This window comes from Brassica napus, chromosome A5, assembly GCF_020379485.1.
Source record: "Brassica napus cultivar Da-Ae chromosome A5, Da-Ae, whole genome shotgun sequence".
In the NCBI taxonomy this organism is placed as follows: Eukaryota; Viridiplantae; Streptophyta; class Magnoliopsida; order Brassicales; family Brassicaceae; genus Brassica; species Brassica napus.
Window position 1 is genome coordinate 24,953,103 of NC_063438.1, and position 21,686 is coordinate 24,974,788.

The 21,686-nt window shown below is 39.8% G+C and overlaps 7 protein-coding genes across 11 annotated transcripts; 4 read left to right on the forward strand and 3 right to left on the reverse strand.

The window, feature by feature from the left end:
* Positions 1-5: 5 nt before the first annotated feature.
* On the forward strand, positions 6-3,487 carry LOC106452387 (actin-related protein 5). Its single transcript, XM_013894487.3, has 11 exons — positions 6-209; positions 292-362; positions 530-654; positions 899-943; positions 1,037-1,139; positions 1,215-1,324; positions 1,409-1,518; positions 1,619-1,709; positions 1,779-2,216; positions 2,286-2,413; positions 2,495-3,487. The coding sequence occupies exons 1-11, from the start codon at positions 109-111 to the stop codon at positions 3,345-3,347; spliced, it is 2,175 nt and encodes a 724-aa protein (XP_013749941.2). The 5' UTR covers positions 6-108; the 3' UTR covers positions 3,348-3,487.
* A 353-nt stretch (positions 3,488-3,840) lies between these two features.
* Positions 3,841-4,614, forward strand: LOC106452388 (50S ribosomal protein L10, chloroplastic). Its single transcript, XM_013894488.2, has one exon. The coding sequence runs from the start codon at positions 3,881-3,883 to the stop codon at positions 4,391-4,393; it is 513 nt and encodes a 170-aa protein (XP_013749942.1). The 5' UTR covers positions 3,841-3,880; the 3' UTR covers positions 4,394-4,614.
* Positions 4,615-5,218: 604 nt separating this feature from the next.
* On the reverse strand, positions 5,219-8,490 carry LOC106452389 (ankyrin repeat-containing protein ITN1). The gene is made up of 4 exons (XM_013894489.3): positions 8,246-8,490; positions 7,364-7,855; positions 6,606-7,015; positions 5,219-6,222 (listed from the first exon to the last, which is right to left on the reverse strand). The coding sequence occupies exons 1-4, from the start codon at positions 8,268-8,270 to the stop codon at positions 5,392-5,394; spliced, it is 1,758 nt and encodes a 585-aa protein (XP_013749943.1). The 5' UTR covers positions 8,271-8,490; the 3' UTR covers positions 5,219-5,391.
* Positions 8,491-8,930: 440 nt separating this feature from the next.
* On the forward strand, positions 8,931-9,972 carry LOC106452391. The gene has a single exon (XM_013894490.3). The coding sequence runs from the start codon at positions 9,271-9,273 to the stop codon at positions 9,823-9,825; it is 555 nt and encodes a 184-aa protein (XP_013749944.1). The 5' UTR covers positions 8,931-9,270; the 3' UTR covers positions 9,826-9,972.
* Positions 9,973-10,729: 757 nt separating this feature from the next.
* On the reverse strand, positions 10,730-12,489 carry LOC106452392 (protein LNK3). Of its 3 annotated transcripts, none has more exons than XM_013894492.3 (6): positions 12,278-12,489; positions 11,878-12,184; positions 11,625-11,760; positions 11,368-11,487; positions 11,144-11,286; positions 10,730-11,035 (listed from the first exon to the last, which is right to left on the reverse strand). In XM_013894492.3, the coding sequence occupies exons 2-6, from the start codon at positions 12,171-12,173 to the stop codon at positions 10,912-10,914; spliced, it is 819 nt and encodes a 272-aa protein (XP_013749946.1). In that variant the 5' UTR covers positions 12,174-12,184; positions 12,278-12,489; the 3' UTR covers positions 10,730-10,911. The 3 variants fall into 3 exon arrangements, with proteins under 3 accessions (XP_013749946.1, XP_013749945.1, XP_013749947.1); XM_013894491.3 differs by having other exon boundaries at positions 11,625-11,763; positions 12,278-12,488; XM_013894493.3 differs by having other exon boundaries at positions 10,730-11,049; positions 11,625-11,763; positions 12,278-12,488.
* A 1,129-nt stretch (positions 12,490-13,618) lies between these two features.
* On the reverse strand, positions 13,619-15,478 carry LOC106452393 (bifunctional protein FolD 2). The gene is made up of 5 exons (XM_013894495.3): positions 15,235-15,478; positions 14,592-14,775; positions 14,355-14,512; positions 14,055-14,267; positions 13,619-13,957 (listed from the first exon to the last, which is right to left on the reverse strand). Exons 1-5 carry the CDS (start codon positions 15,343-15,345, stop codon positions 13,727-13,729), a joined length of 897 nt encoding a protein of 298 aa, XP_013749949.1. The 5' UTR covers positions 15,346-15,478; the 3' UTR covers positions 13,619-13,726.
* A 567-nt stretch (positions 15,479-16,045) lies between these two features.
* LOC106452394 (retinoblastoma-related protein 1) lies at positions 16,046-21,577 on the forward strand. 3 transcript variants are annotated; one of them, XM_013894498.3, is made up of 18 exons: positions 16,046-16,246; positions 16,678-16,777; positions 16,887-16,991; positions 17,079-17,221; positions 17,305-17,401; positions 17,499-17,545; positions 17,778-17,970; positions 18,097-18,163; positions 18,250-18,429; positions 18,508-19,572; positions 19,652-19,814; positions 19,925-19,997; positions 20,088-20,264; positions 20,354-20,479; positions 20,572-20,704; positions 20,799-20,911; positions 21,008-21,123; positions 21,206-21,577. In XM_013894498.3, the coding sequence occupies exons 2-18, from the start codon at positions 16,694-16,696 to the stop codon at positions 21,300-21,302; spliced, it is 2,979 nt and encodes a 992-aa protein (XP_013749952.1). In that variant the 5' UTR covers positions 16,046-16,246; positions 16,678-16,693; the 3' UTR covers positions 21,303-21,577. The 3 variants fall into 3 exon arrangements, with proteins under 3 accessions (XP_013749952.1, XP_013749950.2, XP_022568382.2); XM_013894496.3 differs by having other exon boundaries at positions 21,229-21,577; XM_022712661.2 differs by having other exon boundaries at positions 21,232-21,577.
* The last annotated feature ends 109 nt before the right edge of the window (positions 21,578-21,686 follow it).

Here is a 21,686-nt window from a genome sequence, read left to right on the forward strand (position 1 = left end):
AATACTTTCGACTTGTCTGTGTTCATATTGTATCTTCTTCTTTCCTCACCGGAGCACCAGCCGGTATAATTACTTATACGGAAGCAGACGACGGCGACGGCGATAGGCATGCCGATCGTCTCGAAGACACGTAGGCAGACTGATTACAACCTCTTTCCACCTTCGGTTCCCATTGTTATCGATAATGGCGCATCCTACTTCCGGATCGGGTAACCTTATCCCCATAAACCCTAGCTTTCATTCCATCTCAGTTTTACTTCAGATTCTGTTAAAAGTTTGAAACTTTCTCAGGTGGGCAGGCGAAACTGAGCCTCGTGTTGTTTTCCGCAATATCGTCCAAAGACCACGCCACAAAGCTACAGGTCCAGATTATATTATGCTTCTTAGATTACAAGTGTTTGGGTCTCTCTCTCTCTTAAGTTGATTGAAACTCTTGATGCGACTTAGAGATTATATGATTGTGTCCTTGCTGCATTGTTTCCATATTCTTGTATGTTTGTTAATGGTTGTGTCTTATTTTGTGGTATAGGAGAAACTGTTACGATTGTTGGCGACCAGGATCCTGCGATGATGAAGTTCTTTGATTGCACTCGCTCGGGACCTCGTTCGGCTTTTGACAGCAATGTTGTTTATCAATTCGAGATCATGGAATATGTATGGTTTCTTAGCCCTTTTTTTGTTTTGTTTTGCAACAAATTCTATTTTAAGTGAGCTTCTGCTCTTTATACCACTTCTGTATTTGGTTTGGCTGGTTAAAGTGTTCTCTCTTATTCTTCAAGTTCTCTGATCTTTCAAACTATGACTCTTGAGATATTTTCTCCTGCATTTGTGCTCGTTAGTTAATGCAATCACTAACGAACCTGTGGCACTTATCTATTTCATTTTCCTATGTTTTTAGATTCTTGACTTCGCCTTTGATCGTTTGGGGGTTAGTGGATCAGCGGTAAGTCCAAGATCTTTTTTCTGTCATCTTGATTTAGCGTTTCATTATACTCCTTGTTAGCTTTTGATTTAACGCCATTTGATGGCAGGGCAGATCGATCATCCAATCCTAATTACAGAATGCGTTTGCAACCCAGTTTATTCTCGTAGCAAAATGGCAGAACTTCTATTTGAAACTTATGGAGTGCCTGCAGTTGGTATGACCCCATTTTCCTCTGAATTTGATTGTCTTATTGAAACAAATGTTTGATATAACTCTCCTGTTAACGCAGCATTTGGAGTGGATGCTGCTTTCAGCTACAAGTACAATCAACGACATGGGAAATGTAAAAAAGATGGAATTGTTATCTGCCCTGGCTTCACTACAACACACACCATTCCAGTATGTATCTGTGACTACTCAGCCTTTGGTATGATAATGCTTATAAGTACATATTGATATGCTACATGGTTTCAATGGTTACAGTTTGTGGACGGAGAACCTGTTTATAAAGGATCCTGCAGAACTAACATTGGTGGATATCATGTCACTGATTATTTAAAGCAGCTTCTGTCACTCAAGTACCCTTTTCATTCGTGAGTTGCTTCCACTGGATCTCTATCTAATCTCTATGTAGTTCCCCACGTTTCAAGATTTTTGATATTTTTGTTGTCTCCATCTTCAATTTCACTAAAGGTCTATATTTACATGGGAGAAGGCAGAAGAGTTGAAACTGGAACACTGTTTCATCGCTCCTGATTACGTTTCTGAAGCTCGGAAATTCCAGGTAATTTTGATTATTAGGTAGCTTCTGGCACTACTTGTAAGCTAAAACCACATGATCTTCATTGATCAGGAAGGAACAAAGGAAGCTGAGGAGAAAACAAGGTATTGGCAGCTTCCATGGATACCTCCTCCCGTCGAAGTCCCTCCATCAGAAGAAGAGATTGCTAGGAAGGCAGCTATAAGAGAGAAACAAGGACAAAGGCTGCGAGAAATGGCCGAAGCCAAGAGATCTTCCAAGATAAACGAAATGGAAAACGAACTGCACAGCTTGCATTTCCTCGTTAAGCAGCTTGACCAGGTTGAAGAGGATGACATTCCATCTTTTTTGTCAGACACGGGTTATGCGTCCAGGCAAGAGCTGGAGTCTACTGTTTCGAAGGTGACGCAGGCGCTTCGAAAAGCAAGGGGTGAGCCGAAGGATGAAACTGATGAGTTCGAAGAGAACACTGATTCTAACGAAAAGTATCCTCTTATAAACGTCCCGGACAATATGCTTACACCTGAGCAGGTTTGTCTCCATAATAATGTGAATTAACGCATATGATATTATCTGGTTTTAATCATTTGTTGATTGCAGATTAAAGACAAGAAGAAACAGCTGTTTCTTAAAACAACAACAGAGGGAAGGCTACGAGCTAGACAAAAGCGGAATGAGGAGGAACTGGAGAAAGAGAGAAGAAATCAATTAGAGGAGGAGAGACGTCGGTAATGTATCCAATCCAACTCAATCGTTTAAAAAATGAGACATCACTTTATCATGTTGTCAGCTTCTTCTTGTTGTTGTAGTGAGAATCCAGAGTTCTATTTAGAGGAGATGCGAGCTCAGTACAAGGAAGTGTTGGAGAGAGTCGAGCAAAAGAAACGGCTGAAAACAAACGGATCAAACACAAACGGGAATCAAAAATCTGGAAACGTTGGACGAGGGGAACGACTAAGCGCTGCAAAGAGAGAAAGAATGCGTCTGCTAACGACAGCAGCCTTCGATAGAGGCAAAGGAGAGGATACGTTTGGTGCTAAAGACGAAGATTGGCAGCTCTACAAGCTTATGAGCAAGGATCACGAGGAAGACGACGAAAGACCTGACTCAGACGAAGCTGAGCTGGCTCGTTTATCGTCCAGGCTCCAGGAGATAGACCCAACGTTTGAGCTGAAAGCAGAAGGAGAGCCGGGACAGACATCAGGGGAGGCGCCACGTGTTCGTCCACTAACTGAGGAAGACTACAAGATAGTGATCGGTGTGGAAAGATTCAGGTGTCCTGAGATCTTGTTCCATCCTAACCTCGTTGGGATTGACCAAGTGGGGTTAGACGAGATGGTCGGTGCATCTATCAGAAGGCTACCACACGATGATGATAAAGAGTTAGAGGAGAAGCTAACAAGCTCGATACTGATGACCGGTGGGTGCAGCCTTGTCCCGGGGATGAAAAAACGGTTGGAATGCGGGATAAGGATGATAAGACCGTGTGGCTCAACCATAAATGTGGTTCAAGCTAAGGATCCAGTGTTGGACGCGTGGCGTGGAGCATCTGCGTTTGCTGCTGATTTGAACTTCTTGGGGAATGCGTTTACCAAGAAGGATTACTACGAGAAAGGTGAAGAGTGGCTTCGAAGTTACCAGATTCAATACAACACTTTGTGATTCACCCTCTCCTATTGTGGACTTATCTATTGATTAGCTTTTTAGTTCTATGTATTGTTATTTGCATAACTCAGTGAAGGACAATTTACCAAATATTTTCTTTTTAGGTTCGATATGAGTATGGTTTAGGTTCGGTTGTTTTTTTCTTTTTTCGGTAGTTTAGGTTCGGTTGTTAGCTTGACTCGGTTCTGGTAGTTTTGGTTTGTGGTTAGTTTGGTTATTAATTGAACTAAAAATTTAGATTTAGTATTCGGTTAGTTTGGTTTATGAAAATCCTATCGAATTTAATTAAATTTTTTTTTGTTTTTGTTAGATTTTGGCTTATGGACATCCTTCTTATTTGGTTATCATAGTTCTAAATAATTGTTAATTCAGTTAATTGGATTTAGAATTTGATTAGACTACTGAACCGAATTGATAACCGGTTTTTAAAGAAGAATCGAATCGAACCGATGAATCTGAACCGAAACCAAGTGTAAAACCTCTCCGAATCCGAACCCTAGCCCTCCTCTCATTTCGCACCTTCCAGCGAGATGTCCAGCCTCAGAAGAGCCCTCCTCGTCGCCGGCAAAACGAAGCTCAACCTCCAGAACTGCCACTTCATCACCGGGATCAACTACAACGGCCTCACCGTGAAGCAGCTCCAAGAGCTCCGCGGGATCCTCCGCGAAAACAGCAACACGAAGCTCCTCGTGGCCAAGAACACTCTGGTCTTCAAGGCCCTGGAAGGAACCAAATGGGAGTCACTGAAGCCGTGTATGAAAGGCATGAACGCGTGGATCTTCGTGCAGACCGAAGATATCCCCGCGGCTCTGAAGACGTTCGTCAGTTTCCAGAAGGAGAAGAAGCTCTTCGATAATAACTTGGGAGGGGCCGTGTTCGAGGAGAAGCTGTACGCTCCTCAGGATTATAAGGTTATTGAAACGATGCCGTCTCGGGAAGATGTGTATGGGATGATGTTTGGGGGTTTGCATTGGCCCGGGTTGGATCTCGTCAATACGTTGGAGGCACCGGCTGCGTCTGAAAATGAGAGTGCTGCTGCGTAGATGAGTTCACAAATTTATCAGTGAGCTGAAAAAGAATCATCTTTTGTGTTTGTTCTTTTGGATTAAAGATGGTATAATTGTCAAAATAAAAATTTGAACTTGAGTTTCAGACCAGTGTTTCTGGATTTGTTGCAATTGGATTGAGATTTATTGTCTTATACTGTTGTTTGTTTGAAGTGAATTGGCTGATCCAACGGTTAAATAATAGTTAATTTGCTGTAGTAGACTTGAGAGATCCTCTTCTATGGCCGGTTGAATAAATGATACTGCAGAAACCAACAGGTTTCAGGTAAACAATCTAGAACCATTGCATCACTAACTTGACTTCCTTGCAAACTAGTGTTGTTTTGAATAGTGTTTTTGGATACCTTGAAGCTACTAGCTACTTTTACAGTGATTTCGCTTCCATGTCTTTGTCTGCAAGTTCTTAAGGTTTTATACTTCATGTAGACACAATCTTATTATTCGATGGTTGTTCTGCCACTACTTCGGAACAGTAGTGACTTGTTCGAATGAGAACTGCCCTTCTAAACAAAGACTTGCTTCATTTTCTTTTGGTTTTTGTGGATCATACGAGGAAGCAGTACACTGTTATACATTCTTTCTCGGTGACTTGCCCTGCGACTGCTCCTCTTTCAATCTAAGTTAGATAGATAGTTGTGGCTATGTAGAGAACGTACGCAGCTCCTAACCTTGGTTCAAATATAGCATCAGGCACAAGAGATTATTTATGATTGGAATCATCAAGAATATAAATGATTTTCCAACCAGAGAACGAACTCTTACTTATATATACATCCACCCTGAGGCTATTCTCTTTCTGAATACAGTTGTTAACTGAAATTTGGAATATAATGAGCTGAGCTGTGTTTACAACGTTGTGTGACAAATTGTGTTTGCCTATTGATGTTCAGGCTTTTACACACAAAACCGTCTAGTCTAAAGCTCTCTTCACCAAATATATTTACATGATTATTATACCTTCATGCATCATCATCTTATATTGCAAAAATAGGATCAACTTCGGAGTTGGAGTAATCCGAATGATGCCACGAGTTGGAACCGCTCCTACGCGCACTCTTAACCTTCTTCCTCATAGACCTAGTCCTCTTCGACTTCACCACGTAATAAGTCATGGTCCCAAGAACACCAGCCATTATCACACCGCCAACAACTGTCACAAGCTCGGCCGCCCACTGGTTCTTTCTCCCAACCACAATGTACGACGATGCAAGAAACGCCACAGACGTACACATCGATGCCAACCACATCAGTTTGTTGATCACTTCCACCACCCTCTTCTCAGCTTTCGTCTCTCCTCTCACCAACGTGATCTGGACCACCACGACGGCCAGAGAAGTGAACAAGGCTATTGCGTTGAAGATGAAGAAGATCTTGAACGATGCTCTCCCCACCACCACCGCTGATCCATCGTTGTTGTCTCCTCCAGGCACTGTGAATATAGCGGCAAAAGCTACGGTTGCGAACAGCACAGCCACGACTGTTACCGAGTTGGTTGCGTTGTTGATCCCTTCTCTGTGGAGTTTCCTTAGCTCTTTGGAAATGTTGTGCACGTTCTTGTTCGTTCTTTTGGTCTGTTCGAGCTGGATATGAACATCGTTCTTGATTTGGGTGACGGTGCTTCTCAGCTCGTCTCGTGGCTGGTTAAGCTCGTTCGCTCTGAGAGCTCCACGGCGAGCAAGACACTCTTTTATGTATGAAGATTCTTCTGAGAGTGGAAGCCCCTCTGCAATGTCAAGCGCTGTCTTGCGTTCTCGTGTTAAAGCATTGGCGTTGGTGTCAGGCAGTGACAACAACAGTTCTACAATCTGCAAGAACATACCAATATGTGAACACCCAAATTAAAGACATCGAGATGAATCAAACCCTCGAGGGGATACATTAGCCTTAAGGCATTTGGTTCTCGGTTCGGTTCTTTTGGTTATTCGGTTTCGGTTTCGGTTCAGTTATTTTTGTTTTCGGTGCGGACAACAAAGTTAGGAAACAACTAATATCGGAGGTGATATCGGTTCCGGTTCAGTTATTTAAAATTCAGGCTTTCCGGATTAATATCAGAACTTTTTAGTTTTCAGATAAAAATATGGATAATTTGGATATTTTTTAAATATTTTGGATAAAAAGTATTAAGTTGATTCATTTATTTTGGTATTTCAGGCTTATAAATAATACTTTAAAATTATTTCATACATACCTCTGCTCGTTTCTTCCTGGTGGCAACATGCAACGCCGTGTTACAAGACTTGTCAGGGAGCATAACAATGGCAGGATCTGCATCAAGCAGGAGTTTCACCACTTCAGAGCTCTGTCCTTTTACAGCCATGTGAAGAGCAGTTTGTCCTTTCTTATCAACACGTCTCGCTAGGTGAGCATCCTTGGCGAGCAGAGCTTTGATGACCTCCACATGTCCTTGTCTTGCAGCTAAATGCAGTGCATTTTTATGGTTAGACCGAGAAATATCTAGCAGATTCCCAGCTTTGGATAAGAGCTGGTTCACAACTTCTGTATGGCCTCTCATAGCTGCCGACACAAGCGGAGTTGCATTCGATGGCCCAAATGTATGGCTAAGCGTCGCATCATGATCTAGCAAGACCTCAACAATAGCTGCAAGAAACAACCATATTTTTATTAGGCTTGCCGGGTCGGTTAGTTCAGGTTATTCGGTTCTAGTAGTTCAGTTTTCGGTTAGTTCGGTTCAACATAAATTTTATAGAACTAACCCGAAATAAAGTTAGATTCAGTATTTGGTTAGTTCGGTTTTTGAAAATTCTACCAAATTTTGATTTTTGGTTAGATTTTGGTTTAATTTTGTTAAAATTTTGGATAAATTTGGTTAACTTCGGTTACTTGTTCAGAATTTGGTTAGTTCGGTTAAAAATCCTAGGCCTAATTTTTATTATTCACATATTCAGAACAAATAGCAGATCGAAGAGGTAAGGAAGGCAGCAATACCATGATGGCCTTGAATGGCAGCAATATGAAGAGGATCATAACCAGAACGATTCTTCTTAGCAATACTCTCTCTACTCGAATACTTCAACAGCTCTTTAACAACATCAAGATGACCTTTATCAGCAGCAGTGAAGAGCGCAGTCTCACCTAACTCATTCACTTCATTCACAATCGAAGCCCTAATCTCAGCAACTTCAGCGTCAAACTCTTCCCCACTCAGAGTCCCTTCCATCTGAGAGTTAATATCCTTGAGAATCTGCTGCACAGCTGCTAAATCGCCGCGCTGAGCAGCTAAGTGAAGCTCAGTGTCGTTGTGACGGCCCGTGACTTGCTTGACATACTTCTTTTTGCCAGCTTGATCCATTCTTTTGCCTGAGTTAGACAGAACCAAAGCTGGTGCAGTTGCTGTTGCGGACGGTGAAGGTGTTGGTGAAGGATCTTGATTCTCACTTGACTGTAAAATCATTCCACCTTTCTCCATATCTATGTCTCCTGAACAATTCAATAAAAGAAAACTTCAATAGATCTGGAATATATACACATCTATGTAACATAAATGATTAATCATTTTGGATTTAAATAAATTTAAGACAAGAGTTCATAAGTGAAGAAGCATGTGGGTGGTTCGGTGATTAACAGACAAGACTCGGGACCATGAAGATCAGCATGTCTGAAAACGGTTGAATTATTCTTTTCCGACAATCACGCAAATAATCAATCAAACTGCCAAACTTCGAAGAGAATAATATTTCGAGACTGCCTTAAAACTAAGTTTTCCAGCTCAAAACAAAATAAAGTAGAGATATTTTACAATAAATTAAGATTCAAGATCGTGTGAAAAAAGACTGCTGAAAATTCTAGAGAGATGCGTGTTTGTGTTACCATCTAGAACGGACGAGGCGGCCATGAGTGAAGCTCGAAGCAACGAAAGATAGAAGAAAGAAAGATGTTTGGTGTGTTTGTTTTTGAGATGTAATTGGGGAAAGATAGAAAGAGAGAGAATGAAGGAGATGGGAAAGTGAGAAGTTATGGAAAAGGAAGACTCATAGCCATGTGGTCAAATCCATTAGAATATTTGCTTCTTTTCTCCTTTTATTTAATTAAAAACTAATCTCAAGCTTTTTATGTTTTATGATTTTGCCCTTTATTAAGTTAAGTGTTCGCAAACTTTCCACGTACTTTAGTGTAGGACTTACAAAGTTGTTCTGTCAACTTGTACATTCTTTTTTTTTTGTGCAACTCCAACTTGTGTCTTGTAATAATTGTCATATCACTCCAATAAGCTCCATTGTATTCCTATATTTTTCTAAAATAAAAGAATCCAATAGCCAATAGGCAATAATACCAAATAATATATTTACTCTTTTTATTTAGAAAATAATTTATTTACTAAATAATATATTTACTCTAATAATTATAAATAATATAACGTTTTTGAAAATAAAAATGCTATTGGTTTCTTTAGAATTAAAAAATAAAGGTTGGAAGTTGAAAATGCTCTTGCTAGTAGCCCACTGATAAAGTCGCTCTTACAGTATAGATGATTAGTTTAAACTTGGCTTTTGAATCTTTTGATGACATACAAATTTTTTTAGTAAGTTACAGACTGTAACGATTGAAATATAATATACTTTCCTTTTTTTTTTAACGCTGGATAAAAATAAAAATAAATATACTTTCCTAAGCTTTTGTCTTTTGATGTAAGTGGATGTGATTCACCAATCACCAAGTAGTAACCTATTAAACTTTCCAGGAAATTGAGTACCACTCACTAAAAATGTAAATACATATAAATAAAAATAAAAAATTCCTTATCCAAAAGGCAAAGGAGGAGAGTGAGTGTGAGAGAGAGAGAGAGAGAGAGAGGGAAGGAGACACGAAGCTCTCTGAAAAAAAAACACACAAAAATGGCGATAACACCTCTACGAATCACGACCCCTTTCCCATCTCAACCCTTTCTCCCAGCCGCAAAGCCACACGCTTCAAAGCTCTTCACGGTCCGCGCCACCGACGTCGAATCAACGGAAGAGACTCCTCAACCCGACTCAGACACCGAAAACTCCGAAGACTTCGAGTCACGTCTCTCGAACATCCGTCTCAGATACCGAAGCGGAACTGGGAAGAAAGCAGAGGTTAGAAAGTCTAAGAAAGGGTCATCAGCAGCCGGCGGGCAATCGTCGAAAAGCTCGGGGCTTTACTTGCCGCCGGTGAGTCTAAAGGAGCCGGTTTCGGGCGGGTTGAAGGTGGAGTTGGGGTTTACGCCTTACACGGAGCGGCTCAACGGGAGGATGGCGGGGTTGGGGCTCGTGGCTTTGCTTCTGGTGGAGCTGGCGACGGGGAAGAGCTTGTTGAGTTACCACACGCCTTCAGTTGTGTGGCTTCAGATCTATTTCATGGCGGCTGTTTCGGCTATGTTTGTTAAGATTGAGAAGGAGAAGGTTAGTGTCTGGCCTAAGGATTAAAATGGTCTATGTGAAAAATGTTGCTTTGTGTGCTTTTGTAATGTATGTAATGTATACTCTTATAGAATTGAACAATTTAAAGGATCTCAATCTGGAGTGAGTTTGTTGTTGTTCTAAGTAAATGCAAATGCAAGTTTTTTTAAAATTTTTTTATGGATTATGATGGTGAGCATAAGGACGTTGGACTTTGAAAGACGAGTTGAATCGAAGTGGTGTTTGTTTGTTCTCTTGCTTCGGATTCGATTGAACTTGAGATGAGAGGAGATGGATGTGATCCATATTCAAAGTTGGTAGTCCTCAAGTTTAGTTGTGCCGCTAAAAAGAGTCAAGGTCAACTGCGAAATGTAGTAATCCTAAACATTTCGTTAGGTGTGTTTTAGTTGGCTACTCTTCCAAGCGAACATTACAAAATTTTAAAGACTTTCTTCAGTACTTTGATGTTAACACATCGACGGCTTTGAAACCGCCACAAAACATCTCTCCCAAACTACGAATGGTCAGCGCAAGTTCATGACTCATTTGCTTCTTATGTTAAAATTTTGATAACTGTTAAGCGCTCCCTCTTTCTTTTGAAATTGGGCTATATGAGGCCTTTACTGAGTTGTCTTTGTTTTTCTTGCACTTGACGTGATGATGATGATAACACACAGAACAAGGATTGAAAATAACCGTGCCCAAGAATGAGTGGAAGCAGTAAAAATCAGACGATGGCATTGCTTTTTAAAACCTTTTAGTAGAGGCGTAAGTTTCAGCGTGGAAACATTCATTGCAAGAAGTTTATGTATTTTTTTTGGAGTTCATGCTGGTTATAGTTTGAATAAATGCTTCTGAATTATTAAAACATGTACTCTTTCTCATATCAAGTTTTAAGCCATTAAAGCATTGTTGTCACACACTACTAAAGTAAAAAAAAACTCACTGCAGGAAGTTAAAAGAACCAGATTCTTTAGAGACAGATCAAAACTGAAGTTTGCAAACAGATAAGTCAGCTATATATACACACAAATATACACATGCAGTAACAAAAGATTCCATATAAGAAGATGTAGAGACGAGAATGGTTGATCTTGATCCAACAAACAGAAGCTACTGTACTCTTTCTGATAGAGGAAAGTTGCTTATGTTGGAATCCATCTTGTTGTATGTGAGGTTTGCGACGGCTCTATCGATTGAGTTTGTTCCTGATTCAATCTCTTCCTCTCTACTCATCCTGCAATCAAATAACTGCCACTCTGATCAGTTCTCTATCCTATGAACACAGATATTATCTCATTCCATCTGTGGATTAGAAAAAGAAGAAGAAGACATGATGCTATACCTGGTACTATCACCATAAGCATATCTGGATGCTGGCATATAGAACTCTTCTGTGTTGGTGCTGACTGAATCAAACTTCTCCTGTGAGTTTCTTGCAAGCCGGTAAAACGTATCCCGGAAACACTTTCTTGTCTCATCAGTTAACTAGAAAGAGAGAAAATAAACACTTAGTTAAATTTTCTAAAGACCAAGTCCAAGTTTCGTCCACTGTAAACAGGAACTCACCTTTCCTGAAGCTCTCTGCAGATCCTGCAACACAAGTTCTTCAGAAGACAGTTCATCACCATACTGTGAATCTAACATGTTCTCTTCAGACAGATCTGAGATTGTAAATGGAGCCTCCTCCTGTTAACCAGAAAAAAATGAAGCAATCTTTAGGCTTTAACATCAGAATCTCTAAAGGTAACAAGAAACCAGCATAGATCATCAGCTTCAGTTTAATAACATGTAAGAAAAGTCAACTTTGGAGACGAATCTCTTACCTTCATAGGCATTTCATGACAATGAAACATGTGAACTTCATTTCCACCATACAAAGAGGAAGATCCGACACTGTTATAGCTGCTGGAAGCACGATGTACATCTCCATCATTCCCTGGAACATCCTCCAAAATTGAACTTCTTCAGTAAAAACCGGAAACACACAGAGACACAGAACATAAGCATATGCAAATTAAAAATGATAAAGACATTTGTTTAGTGATGATGATGATCAAAGAAAGAAAGAGGCTTTACAAGAATATATCATCCATCTGTTCGATTCCTTCAAAATCATGAAGCGAAGAAGCACCGTAGAAAGCCTTTGATCTCTTTGTCTCTTCCTCTTCTTCACTCGTCCTCATACCCATCTGACTATACAACGATCCTTCTCCACTAAAAGCATCGTAATTAAAACATGTCTCTGCAGCTTCAGGGGAGTTCATGCTCCACCCACCCCACATACCATCAGAACGGTATGTCTCTGAAGACGATGACTCTTGATAATTAGGCACAGCAAGCTCTTCAAACTTCATTCCGGAATAACAATCCATGATCGATAGATCTGTCATGATAACAACACAAAGATAGCTAATTTCAGAAACCCATTAGAGAATAAACCTCAACTTATCGAGTAAAAACAGAGAAAGGAACTCACTTTCAGTGAACCGATGAGAGGTTTTTTTGATCAGACACAAACCAGAAACTGAGATTAAGAGAGAAGAGAGAAAGTTTTAGATTCGGTTGTCTTCACCTGTAAGTTAGAAAAGACCAAAGAGAGAGAGAGGAGACTAGTGTGTTCTGTGTATTGTTTCAACTTCCGAGGAGGTAAGAGCAGCAATCAAGCAAGCGCGTGGTGTAGAGAGCGCGTGTGGTAGATCTTGTTTTCGTGGCTGAGAATACATAGACGAGATTTGTGGCTCAGATCTCTCCTCCATCTAAAGCTCGCTTCTCATTGGTCCACGTGTAGTTCATATCTTTCATGCTTTTTTCAGCATTCCGAAAATAGCCCTCTCAAGTGGTGAACGAATAATGCGGTAGTTAGAGGATAAACTAGTCATTTGCGTATAAAGAAACGTGTCTTTGATTGGCTTATGTTGAGCTTACACGTGGCGAATTGTTTGTGGAGAGACGAGCACGTGGCATGTGATAAGCGGTAGAATGGCACGTCGGTATTATCCAGGCGAAGGGCATATGCTGGAAAGAAATGGTATCAACTATCTAGCTGTCTTTCAACTCAAAGAATAGGACAATTCTTAATGGGTCAAGGCCCAAGCCTTACAAGAATAATGACATAAGCCTTACAAGGATGATGACATACAATCCAATGTGCTTGAAGTGGTTGGATCAAGCATCCCATCATGTACGTGTGCATGCAAACTTCCAGATATTATGGATGGTACAAGCCATCCTGTAACTCTCACCTGTCTGTAATAGATCAGCGGGACATGTAATATATGTAGAAGGGCTAGATACAAACAGTAATATACCATAGTAATACTAGGGATGGGCACAATCCGTACTTGGTATTTTCGGTATACTTAGTACTCGACTTGGCTTGTACGAGTATTAAAATTTTGGATTTATATTTAGTTCGTTAAAAATGAGTACTTATAATTTTAAGTACTTGCGAAAAATTTGATGGACTTGATAGTTACTTGTCTTGTTTTATTACTTGTTACTTGTAAATTATTTATAATTGGTAAATTATTTGATAATTAGTTGAAATTTAAAAGTAATACATAAATAAGATACAAAGTTTATTTGTATACGAAGAAAGAACTTTTGATATTTTTTAAAAAAACTTTCCAAGCTTTCAGATTTTAAGTTTTTGAAGTTTTTACATTTTTAATTATACATTTTTACAATTTCGTTTTCAAAGTTCATAAATAACAACATTACAATCGTTTAAATTACCAATGTAAATGGTATCAAAGCCCGGTTTTGACCATAATGATGCTAAACCTCATGTTGTGTACAAATTTGCGGGAAACAAACATTCAAAGGACATGCAGGCTTCACTTTATTTGCGAGGAACAATGTCATCAAACCGTTATAAAATGGATAAACTTCAGATTCATTTATAAAAATACAGTAGGATATTATTTTACTGGCCAATGACCCGCTTGGCACCGTCTAAGGTGTTCCTCAGCAGCATCGCCACTGTCATTGGACCTACACCACCAGGGACAGGAGTTATGCAACCTGCAACTTTACAAGCTTCTGCGTAATCCACATCTCCAACCAACCGGTATCCTGACTTCCTGCTCGGGTCACTCACTGCATTGGTTCCAACATCGATCACCGCAGCCCCTGGTTTAATCCAGTCGCTCTTAATCTGAAAATGCAAGACCAAGAGTGAGTGTATATCTACAAGAACTAGACTGTATTATCTTCTAAAGAACAAGTGAAAACGTCTGAAAAAAAAAACTCACCATGCAGGCTTGTCCGGCTGCAGCTATAACGATGTCAGCTTCCCGTATGATAGCCTCAGGATCTTTGGTGTGAGAATGTACAGTTGTAACAGTAGCATCAGCCTTGAGCAATAGAAGCGAAACAGGTAATCCAACGATGTTACTCCGACCTACTACAACTGCTCGTTGCCCTTTTATCTTTACGCCACTTCTCTTTAAGAGTTCCAAACATCCCTACACATAAAAAAAATCACCTCACTACTAGCAAATTTTCTTGGCACTTGTTAAGAGTCTGTATGCAAAGAAGAAAGGAGACAGTACCTTTGGGGTGCAGGGAAGGAAAAGGGGCTCTCTGCCTTTCATGGCCAGCTTACCAATATTCAGAGGATGGAAGCCATCTACATCTTTATCAATGCTGATTGCACTTAAAACATTCTCCTCATTGATATGTTTCGGCAATGGGAGTTGAACTAATATACCTGCAAAATCAAGCACCTTCATAGTTTAGATTACATGATCATATACAAAAATGAAGCATTTATTTAAAATAAAGCTAACCGTGGACATCAGGATCTGAATTGAGTTGATGAACTTTGCTGATAAGATCAGCTTCAGAAACATCCTCTGGTAGGTCCACGTCAACTGATTTGATCCCAACCTCAGCACACGCTTTCCTCTTCATATTCACATAAGTCTGCGAATCTTTCCGTGCACCAACTATAACCACCGCTAGTCCTGGGACCTGCTCCAAGGTAAACTATCAGACTCAGTTGAAGCAGAGAAACAAAAAAAATTCAAACCTTTTGCTGATTTGTTACAATAACAAACCATATAAACTAAACAAACCATCTGTATTGGGGCTAAAGTAGACACAAAAGATAAATGCTTTCATTAACCAAACGCAAAATATCTAGAAGTGACTAACGCAGACGCAGTTTCAAATGATTCAACTGAACTGGAGCTAACGTTTGAGAGATGTGATTATAGCTGCCTAAAACGCTACATAGAACACTAAAAAACTAACATAAAAGTAAAGTTTTGATATTTCAATAATCTTATGATCAATCACGGTTCGGTTAATATTGAGACACATCTCAATATTCAGACACTGATTCTCTAGAGCAGTAAAAATCGTTTCTTTAGGTCCCAAACAGTGCTAAAACCAATGAAAGTGACTATAAGTGCTATAAAGGGAGTCTACCTTGCCGTGTTTCTCAGATAGATCGCGAACTTCCTCGGCGATCTCTAATCGGATGGTATGAGCAATCGCCTTTCCATCGATTATCTTCGCAGTTTGATCAGATGAAGCCATGAGGGAAAAATAAAATCTGAGTCTCTGGTTAGGTGTGACAGTGTTATCATCCACTATCCACAGTCAAATGATAACGAAGCAGACTTTATTGAATCTAAATCCATCCACGAATAGGAAGACACTCGTACTCCTGCAACCAAACAAAGCAAAATTTTCCAACTAAACGACAGTCGATAAAAACGGCGTCGTATAAGGTGGGTCCCGTCCAGGGCCGTCTAACAGCACGCGCAAGTGGAGCGGTCGAACAGGGTCCCGAAATATAAAAATAAAAAATTTAAAGATTTTTCAAAATATATAGATAAATTATGGTAATTTTTTTAAAAAAATTTTAGATATAATGCTAAATTTAGAACTTATAATTAGAAAAATCAGACAAAATTATTAAATTTTAAACTTACGTGATAAAATGAACGATTAATATTTTTTTTGAACAGGGCCTAAAATTAATTTGAGACGGCCCTGGTCCCGTCGTAACATTCACGAGGCTTTGTCGCAGTCACGAAACCCCAGACGGCGTTAGTACTATACGGAGAATCTTTTTTTTTTTTCCCTCCCAGACTTTCACGCAACAGTAAAGTAAAGTTTTGGCGGTAAAACGGGGTCAAAGGAGGGTACGTGTCGAGATATCATTGCCTGAGAGTGCGCGTATGTAAAATGTATACGCATGTGTATGTATGTATGACTTGTTGGTATTGTTTTTTTCCCGCGCAAGATGTATTATTTTCTAGGGTTTGCCGCACAAATCATACCCCACAGTCTAGAGAGAGAGTCAGAAGAGAGGGAAAATTGACGGAGATCTCTCATTTCCTCACTGTTTAATTCGTCGATTTCAAGTGAAGAAGAGTTTCTTAAAAGTTGGATCCTTTGTTTCGTCTTTGGGATCTGTGATACAGAAACAAAGGTAAGATCTTTCCCCCCTTTCGTGTGTATCCTTCGATTTGAATTTAGGCTCTGAATTTTGTTAATTTCGTTCTTCAATTGCAACTTTCAAAACTTTTTCTCCTGAGAAAAAAAAATCGAAATTTTATTGGGGAATTTATTTCCTCTCATAGTGTTAGAATCATTGTTCTATGTCTTTGGCTCGAATGTTACCAACCGGCCCGCCTCGCAGTTAACAGTAACAAAAATCTCTACATATATCATATATCTATACGTTTTTATAACTGTTAAAGCCGCACCGCAGTTAAATCGTTTGTTCCGTATCGTTCAAACCGCAGTTACCATTCGGAGCCTTTGTTTCAATGGGTTTGATGTGGTTTTCAGTTTACGCATCCTATTGCCTTGGAAAAGTACTGTCTTTTATTAGGTTAATTTTTTTTAAATGTTTTTCAGGTGAGTTGAGACGACCATGGAAGAAGTTCAGCCACCAGTGACCCCACCCATTGACCCCAATGGTAAAAGAAGTGAAGCAGTTCTCTTGGAGTTATGCGAGGTTTTGCTCTTATCTTTGTTTATATACATTATACGTAGATACATACCACTGAGGATGATTTGAAGATTAGATGAGCTCTAATCCCTAGAATTGATTTTCTTATTTGCAGAAAGTTCTGTCTCTTGAAGGGAGCATTTGCGATGAAGCTTTGAAGTTGTTTACTGAAACCAAACCGATTTTGTCGGCAAACATGGCTAACATTGGAAGTGGAACGGTGAAATTTCTGTTTTTGTTTTCTTCTCTTTTGGCGGTTAAGAGTATGGTTCACTATGACTTAAGTCTTTGGTATTATGCTTATTAGCGGGAGGAAGTAGAGAGGTTCTGGTTTGCGTTTGTTCTCTACTCAGTGAAGATGCTTACTGTTAGAAAACAAGTGGACGGACAGTCTGTGTCTGGTGATAATAAGTTTAATCTATGTCAGATACTGAGGGCTCTAAAGCTCAAGTACGTAATCCCCAACTCCTCCTTCCTTTCACCTTTCTTCTTATACATCTGTATTGATTTTTTTTTCTTTGTTTCTGTTTCAGTATTGTGGATTTCTTTAAAGAGTTACCTCAATTTGCGGTCAAGGCTGGCCCTGTGCTATGTGAGCTTTATGGTGCAGACTGGGAGAACAGACTTCAGGTTCTGCTTAAGCTCTTTTTCTATATAATTTTCATCACTGCTAAGTTTTACTTCTTCTCTTAACCTGTGTTACCTTTTCCTAATATCTAATTACTAGGCAAAGGAGCTGCAAGCGAACTTTGTGCATCTTAGCCTTCTAAGCAAGTGAGTTTAGTTCCCCTCTTGACTCTTGTGTTTCGTTTTGGCATTTTTCTTGTTCTGTGGCATGGTAGTGGTTGGCATAGATACAGTCTCTAATGCCTGAATCTAAGAAGCAAACTTATTCGCTATGCAATAACCAGAACTAGAATTTCAAATTTTTGGTCTTCGTGTGAATATTCTCTAGTGAATTGCCTTGTATGTATAACGTTTTTGGTACCTTTTTTTTTGGTAACAGATACTACAAACGTGGGTACCAGGAGTTCTTCTTGACATACGATGCAAACGCAGAAAAGACCTCAGCGAACTCTGCTAGTTATTTGCCAGATAGTTACCGTTTTGGGTGGTTACTCTTTCTGGCACTCCGAAACCATGCTTTTAGCCGATTTAAAGACCTTGTGACATGCACCAATGGCCTAGTTTCTATATTGGTTAGTGACTACCTTTGAAGTACTCCCTTGTCCGTTATTCATTTTACTCTTGTTATACTCTATAACTCGACAGACGCTTCATTTTCAAAATGTATATAAGGATTAGCTAATTTTTTCTTTCGTCAGGCTATTTTGATCATACATGTTCCTTGTCGGTTTAGAAATTTCAGCATCCAAGACTCTTCACGTTTTGGTAAGTGTTTATGTTCTCCTCTTCATGTAACCATGGCGGCGTTGAATATATATATTCTCTATTCTCATTTATGTGTTGAATTTTAGTTAAGAAAGGTGACAAAGAGGTAGACTTGGTTGCATCACTTTGCAAGATATATGACGCCTCAGAAGATGAGTTGAGGAAAATAATGGACCAGGCAAATAATTTGATAGAAACAATATTGAAGAAGAAGCCATCTTCAGCATCCACGTGCAAAATTGACAAGCTAGATAATATTAACCCAGGTTGGTGTAAGAACATTTTCCTTTCACAAATTCATATGAGTTGATTGAAACGTTACCTGATTGGAGTTTCATTTTCAGATGGCTTGACTTACTTTGAGGATTTACTGGACGAGACATCCATCTCCACTAGCTTGATCACACTAGAAAAAGATTACGAAGATTCAGTCTGCAATAAAGGCGAACTGGATGAGAGGGTGTTCATCAATGAAGAGGATAGCTTACTCGGATCGGGAAGCTTATCTGCAGGAGCTGTAAATGTTACTGGTGTTAAGAGGAAAATTGATTCTTTGAGCTCACCTGCAAGGACATTTATAAGTCCACTCTCTCCTCATAAGTCACCTGCTGCGAAGACAAATACTATTAGCGGTGCCATCAAGTTGACAGCAACACCAGTAAGCACAGCAATGACAACTGCCAAATGGCTCAGGACTGTTATATGTCCGCTTCTACCAAAACCTTCACCTGGGTTGGAGCATTTCCTCAAATCCTGCGATAGGGATATAACAACTGATGTCACACGGAGAGCACATGTGATATTGGAAGCTATTTTTCCAAATAGCTCCCTTGGGGACCGATGTGCAGGCGGAAGTTTACAACCCGTTAACCTGATGGATGACATATGGGCAGAACAGCGAAGATTAGAAGCTGTGAAGTTATACTACAGAGTCCTCGAGGCAATGTGTATAGCAGAAGCTCAGATTTTGCATGCAAATAACTTAAACTCTCTATTGACAAATGAGAGGTTCCATAGATGCATGCTGGCTTGTTCAGCTGAACTGGTTCTGGCAACCCACAAATCCATAACGATGTTGTTCCCGGCTGTTCTGGAGAGGACTGGGATCACAGCCTTTGATCTCTGCAAGGTTATAGAGAGTTTCATCAGACACGAGGATTCTCTGCCTAGAGAGTTGAGACGGCATCTGAACTCACTTGAGGAACGGCTTCTCGAGAGTATGGTTTGGGAGAAAGGCTCTTCAATGTACAACTCTCTGATTGTTGCCAGGCCGTTGCTTGCATTGGAGATCAACCGGCTCGGATTACTAGCAGAACCGATGCCATCCCTGGATGCAATTGCAGCTCTTATTAACTTCTCTGAAGGATCAAATCATGCACCATCTATCCAAAAGCATGAAACATGTCCAGGTAATTTAATTTGTATTTGAGTCAAAGCAGTTAAATCGAACTTGCTCTTACCACAAACTTCAAATTTACTGCCATTCAGGACAAAACGGGGATATGAAATCGCCCAAAAGACAGTGTACAGATTACCGCAGCATTCTAGTTGAACGCAATTCCTTTACATCACCGGTAAAGGATCGTCTGTTGGCCTTTGGCAACGTTAAATCAAAGATGCTGCCACCTCCGTTGCAGTCTGCCTTTGCTAGGTACATTTTTGGTTATTAATTAATGACCAATTTTTTCTTCTTTTATATCTAAAGTCTGCCAAGTTATTCATGTACTTGTTAAGTTTACCTTTTCGGATATTTGTTTACAGTCCGACACGGCCAAACCCAGGAGGCGGTGGAGAAACTTGTGCTGAAACTGGTATCAATATTTTCTTCACTAAGGTAGGCCAATGCAATCTTTGGTCCAATAAACTAGAACTTATGATTAGGCTGCCTAATGTCTTAATGTCATATCATGATGGTGTTCTCCAGATTAATAAACTGGCTGCTGTCAGAATCAATGGAATGGTGGAAAGGTTACAACTGTCGCAGCAAATAAGGGAGAGTGTATATCGTCTCTTCCAACATGTACTTGCTCAGCGGACTTCTCTTTTATTTAATCGACATATTGACCAGATCATTCTCTGTTGCTTTTACGGAGTGGCCAAGGTGAACAGCGTTGGTCAAGTTCTTACCTTTATGTTTTCTGGTTGATATTGCCGGCTAACACTTTATTTTCTTCCATGAATTCCCTCTAGATATCCCAAATGAGCCTAACTTTCAGGGAAATCATATACAACTATAGGAAGCAACCACAGTGTAAACCACTAGTTTTCCGCAGCGTTTATGTGGATTCGCATCAGAGTCGCCGTCAAGGTCAAGGGGTAATTTAATATATTCCCTTAACTCTAAGTTGAACATGTCTCGTTTGTCTTGTGAAGAAGACTAAAGCTTGTGACAATAACTTGTGTAACAGAGAGTGGGGCCAGATCATGTAGACATCATCACATTCTACAACGAAATATTTATTCCTGCCGTAAAGCCGTTGCTGGTGGAGATAATTCCTGTGAAAAAAGATCAGGCTATGGAGGCCAATAATAAACCTGAAGGTAGTTAAGAAATGCTAGGTTATTGTTAGACGTGAGCTTTATCCATGAATGAAGTACCTAAAGTTAAGTGACTCTATTTATATTGGATTTACAGGTCATTGTCCTGGATCGCCAAAGGTGTCGGTGTTTCCAAGTGTTCCAGACATGTCCCCTAAAAAAGTATCTGCTGTGCACAATGTGTATGTTTCTCCCCTTCGGGGATCAAAGGTAGATATCCTAGTTTCATGATATGAGAGAGTCATGAGGGAAGGTTGGTGAAAAGGTTGTTTTGGCTAAACCTTTCGTGTGTTGGTGTGTTTGCAGATGGATGCTCTTATTTCACACAGCTCAAAGAGTTACTATGCTTGTGTTGGAGAGAGCACACATGCTTACCAGAGCCCTTCAAAAGACCTATCTGCCATCAACAACCGCTTGAACAAGTAAGTTTTTTTAAGAAAAACATATCTCCTCAGCAGCTTCTTCCATATGTGCAATGTGCATAAGACCATCCCACATATAAAGATATATCTCATTTTGTGGCATAGCAGCTGCAGCACCAACCGCAAGAGGACGCTTAAATTTGACGCGGAAGCAGGACTGGTCAGTGATTCCATGGTAGGAAACAGCCTTTACCTCCAAAACCAAAACCAAAATGGAAGCGATGCATCGTCTTCAGGTGGTGCACCCCTTAAAACCGAGCCAGTAGATTCATCATAGATTATATATATATAATTACTTTACTTTATTTGCAACGTGAACTTCTCTTCAACTATGCTATCATCTGTAAATCCTTTTCCTAGAGAGTTTGTTTATTAATGTTAAGCTTTCTAGTGATATCACCTCAGGCTATGAGCGAGTGGATCTTTTATTAGTTAATAAAAAATCTTCTTAACAGTTGATACGTACTTTTTCCATCTCTTAAACACAATTTATGGTCCTAATACTACTACTATGTTATACATTTAATAGCAAACCAATAGCAGAGGCAAATCTAAATCATTTC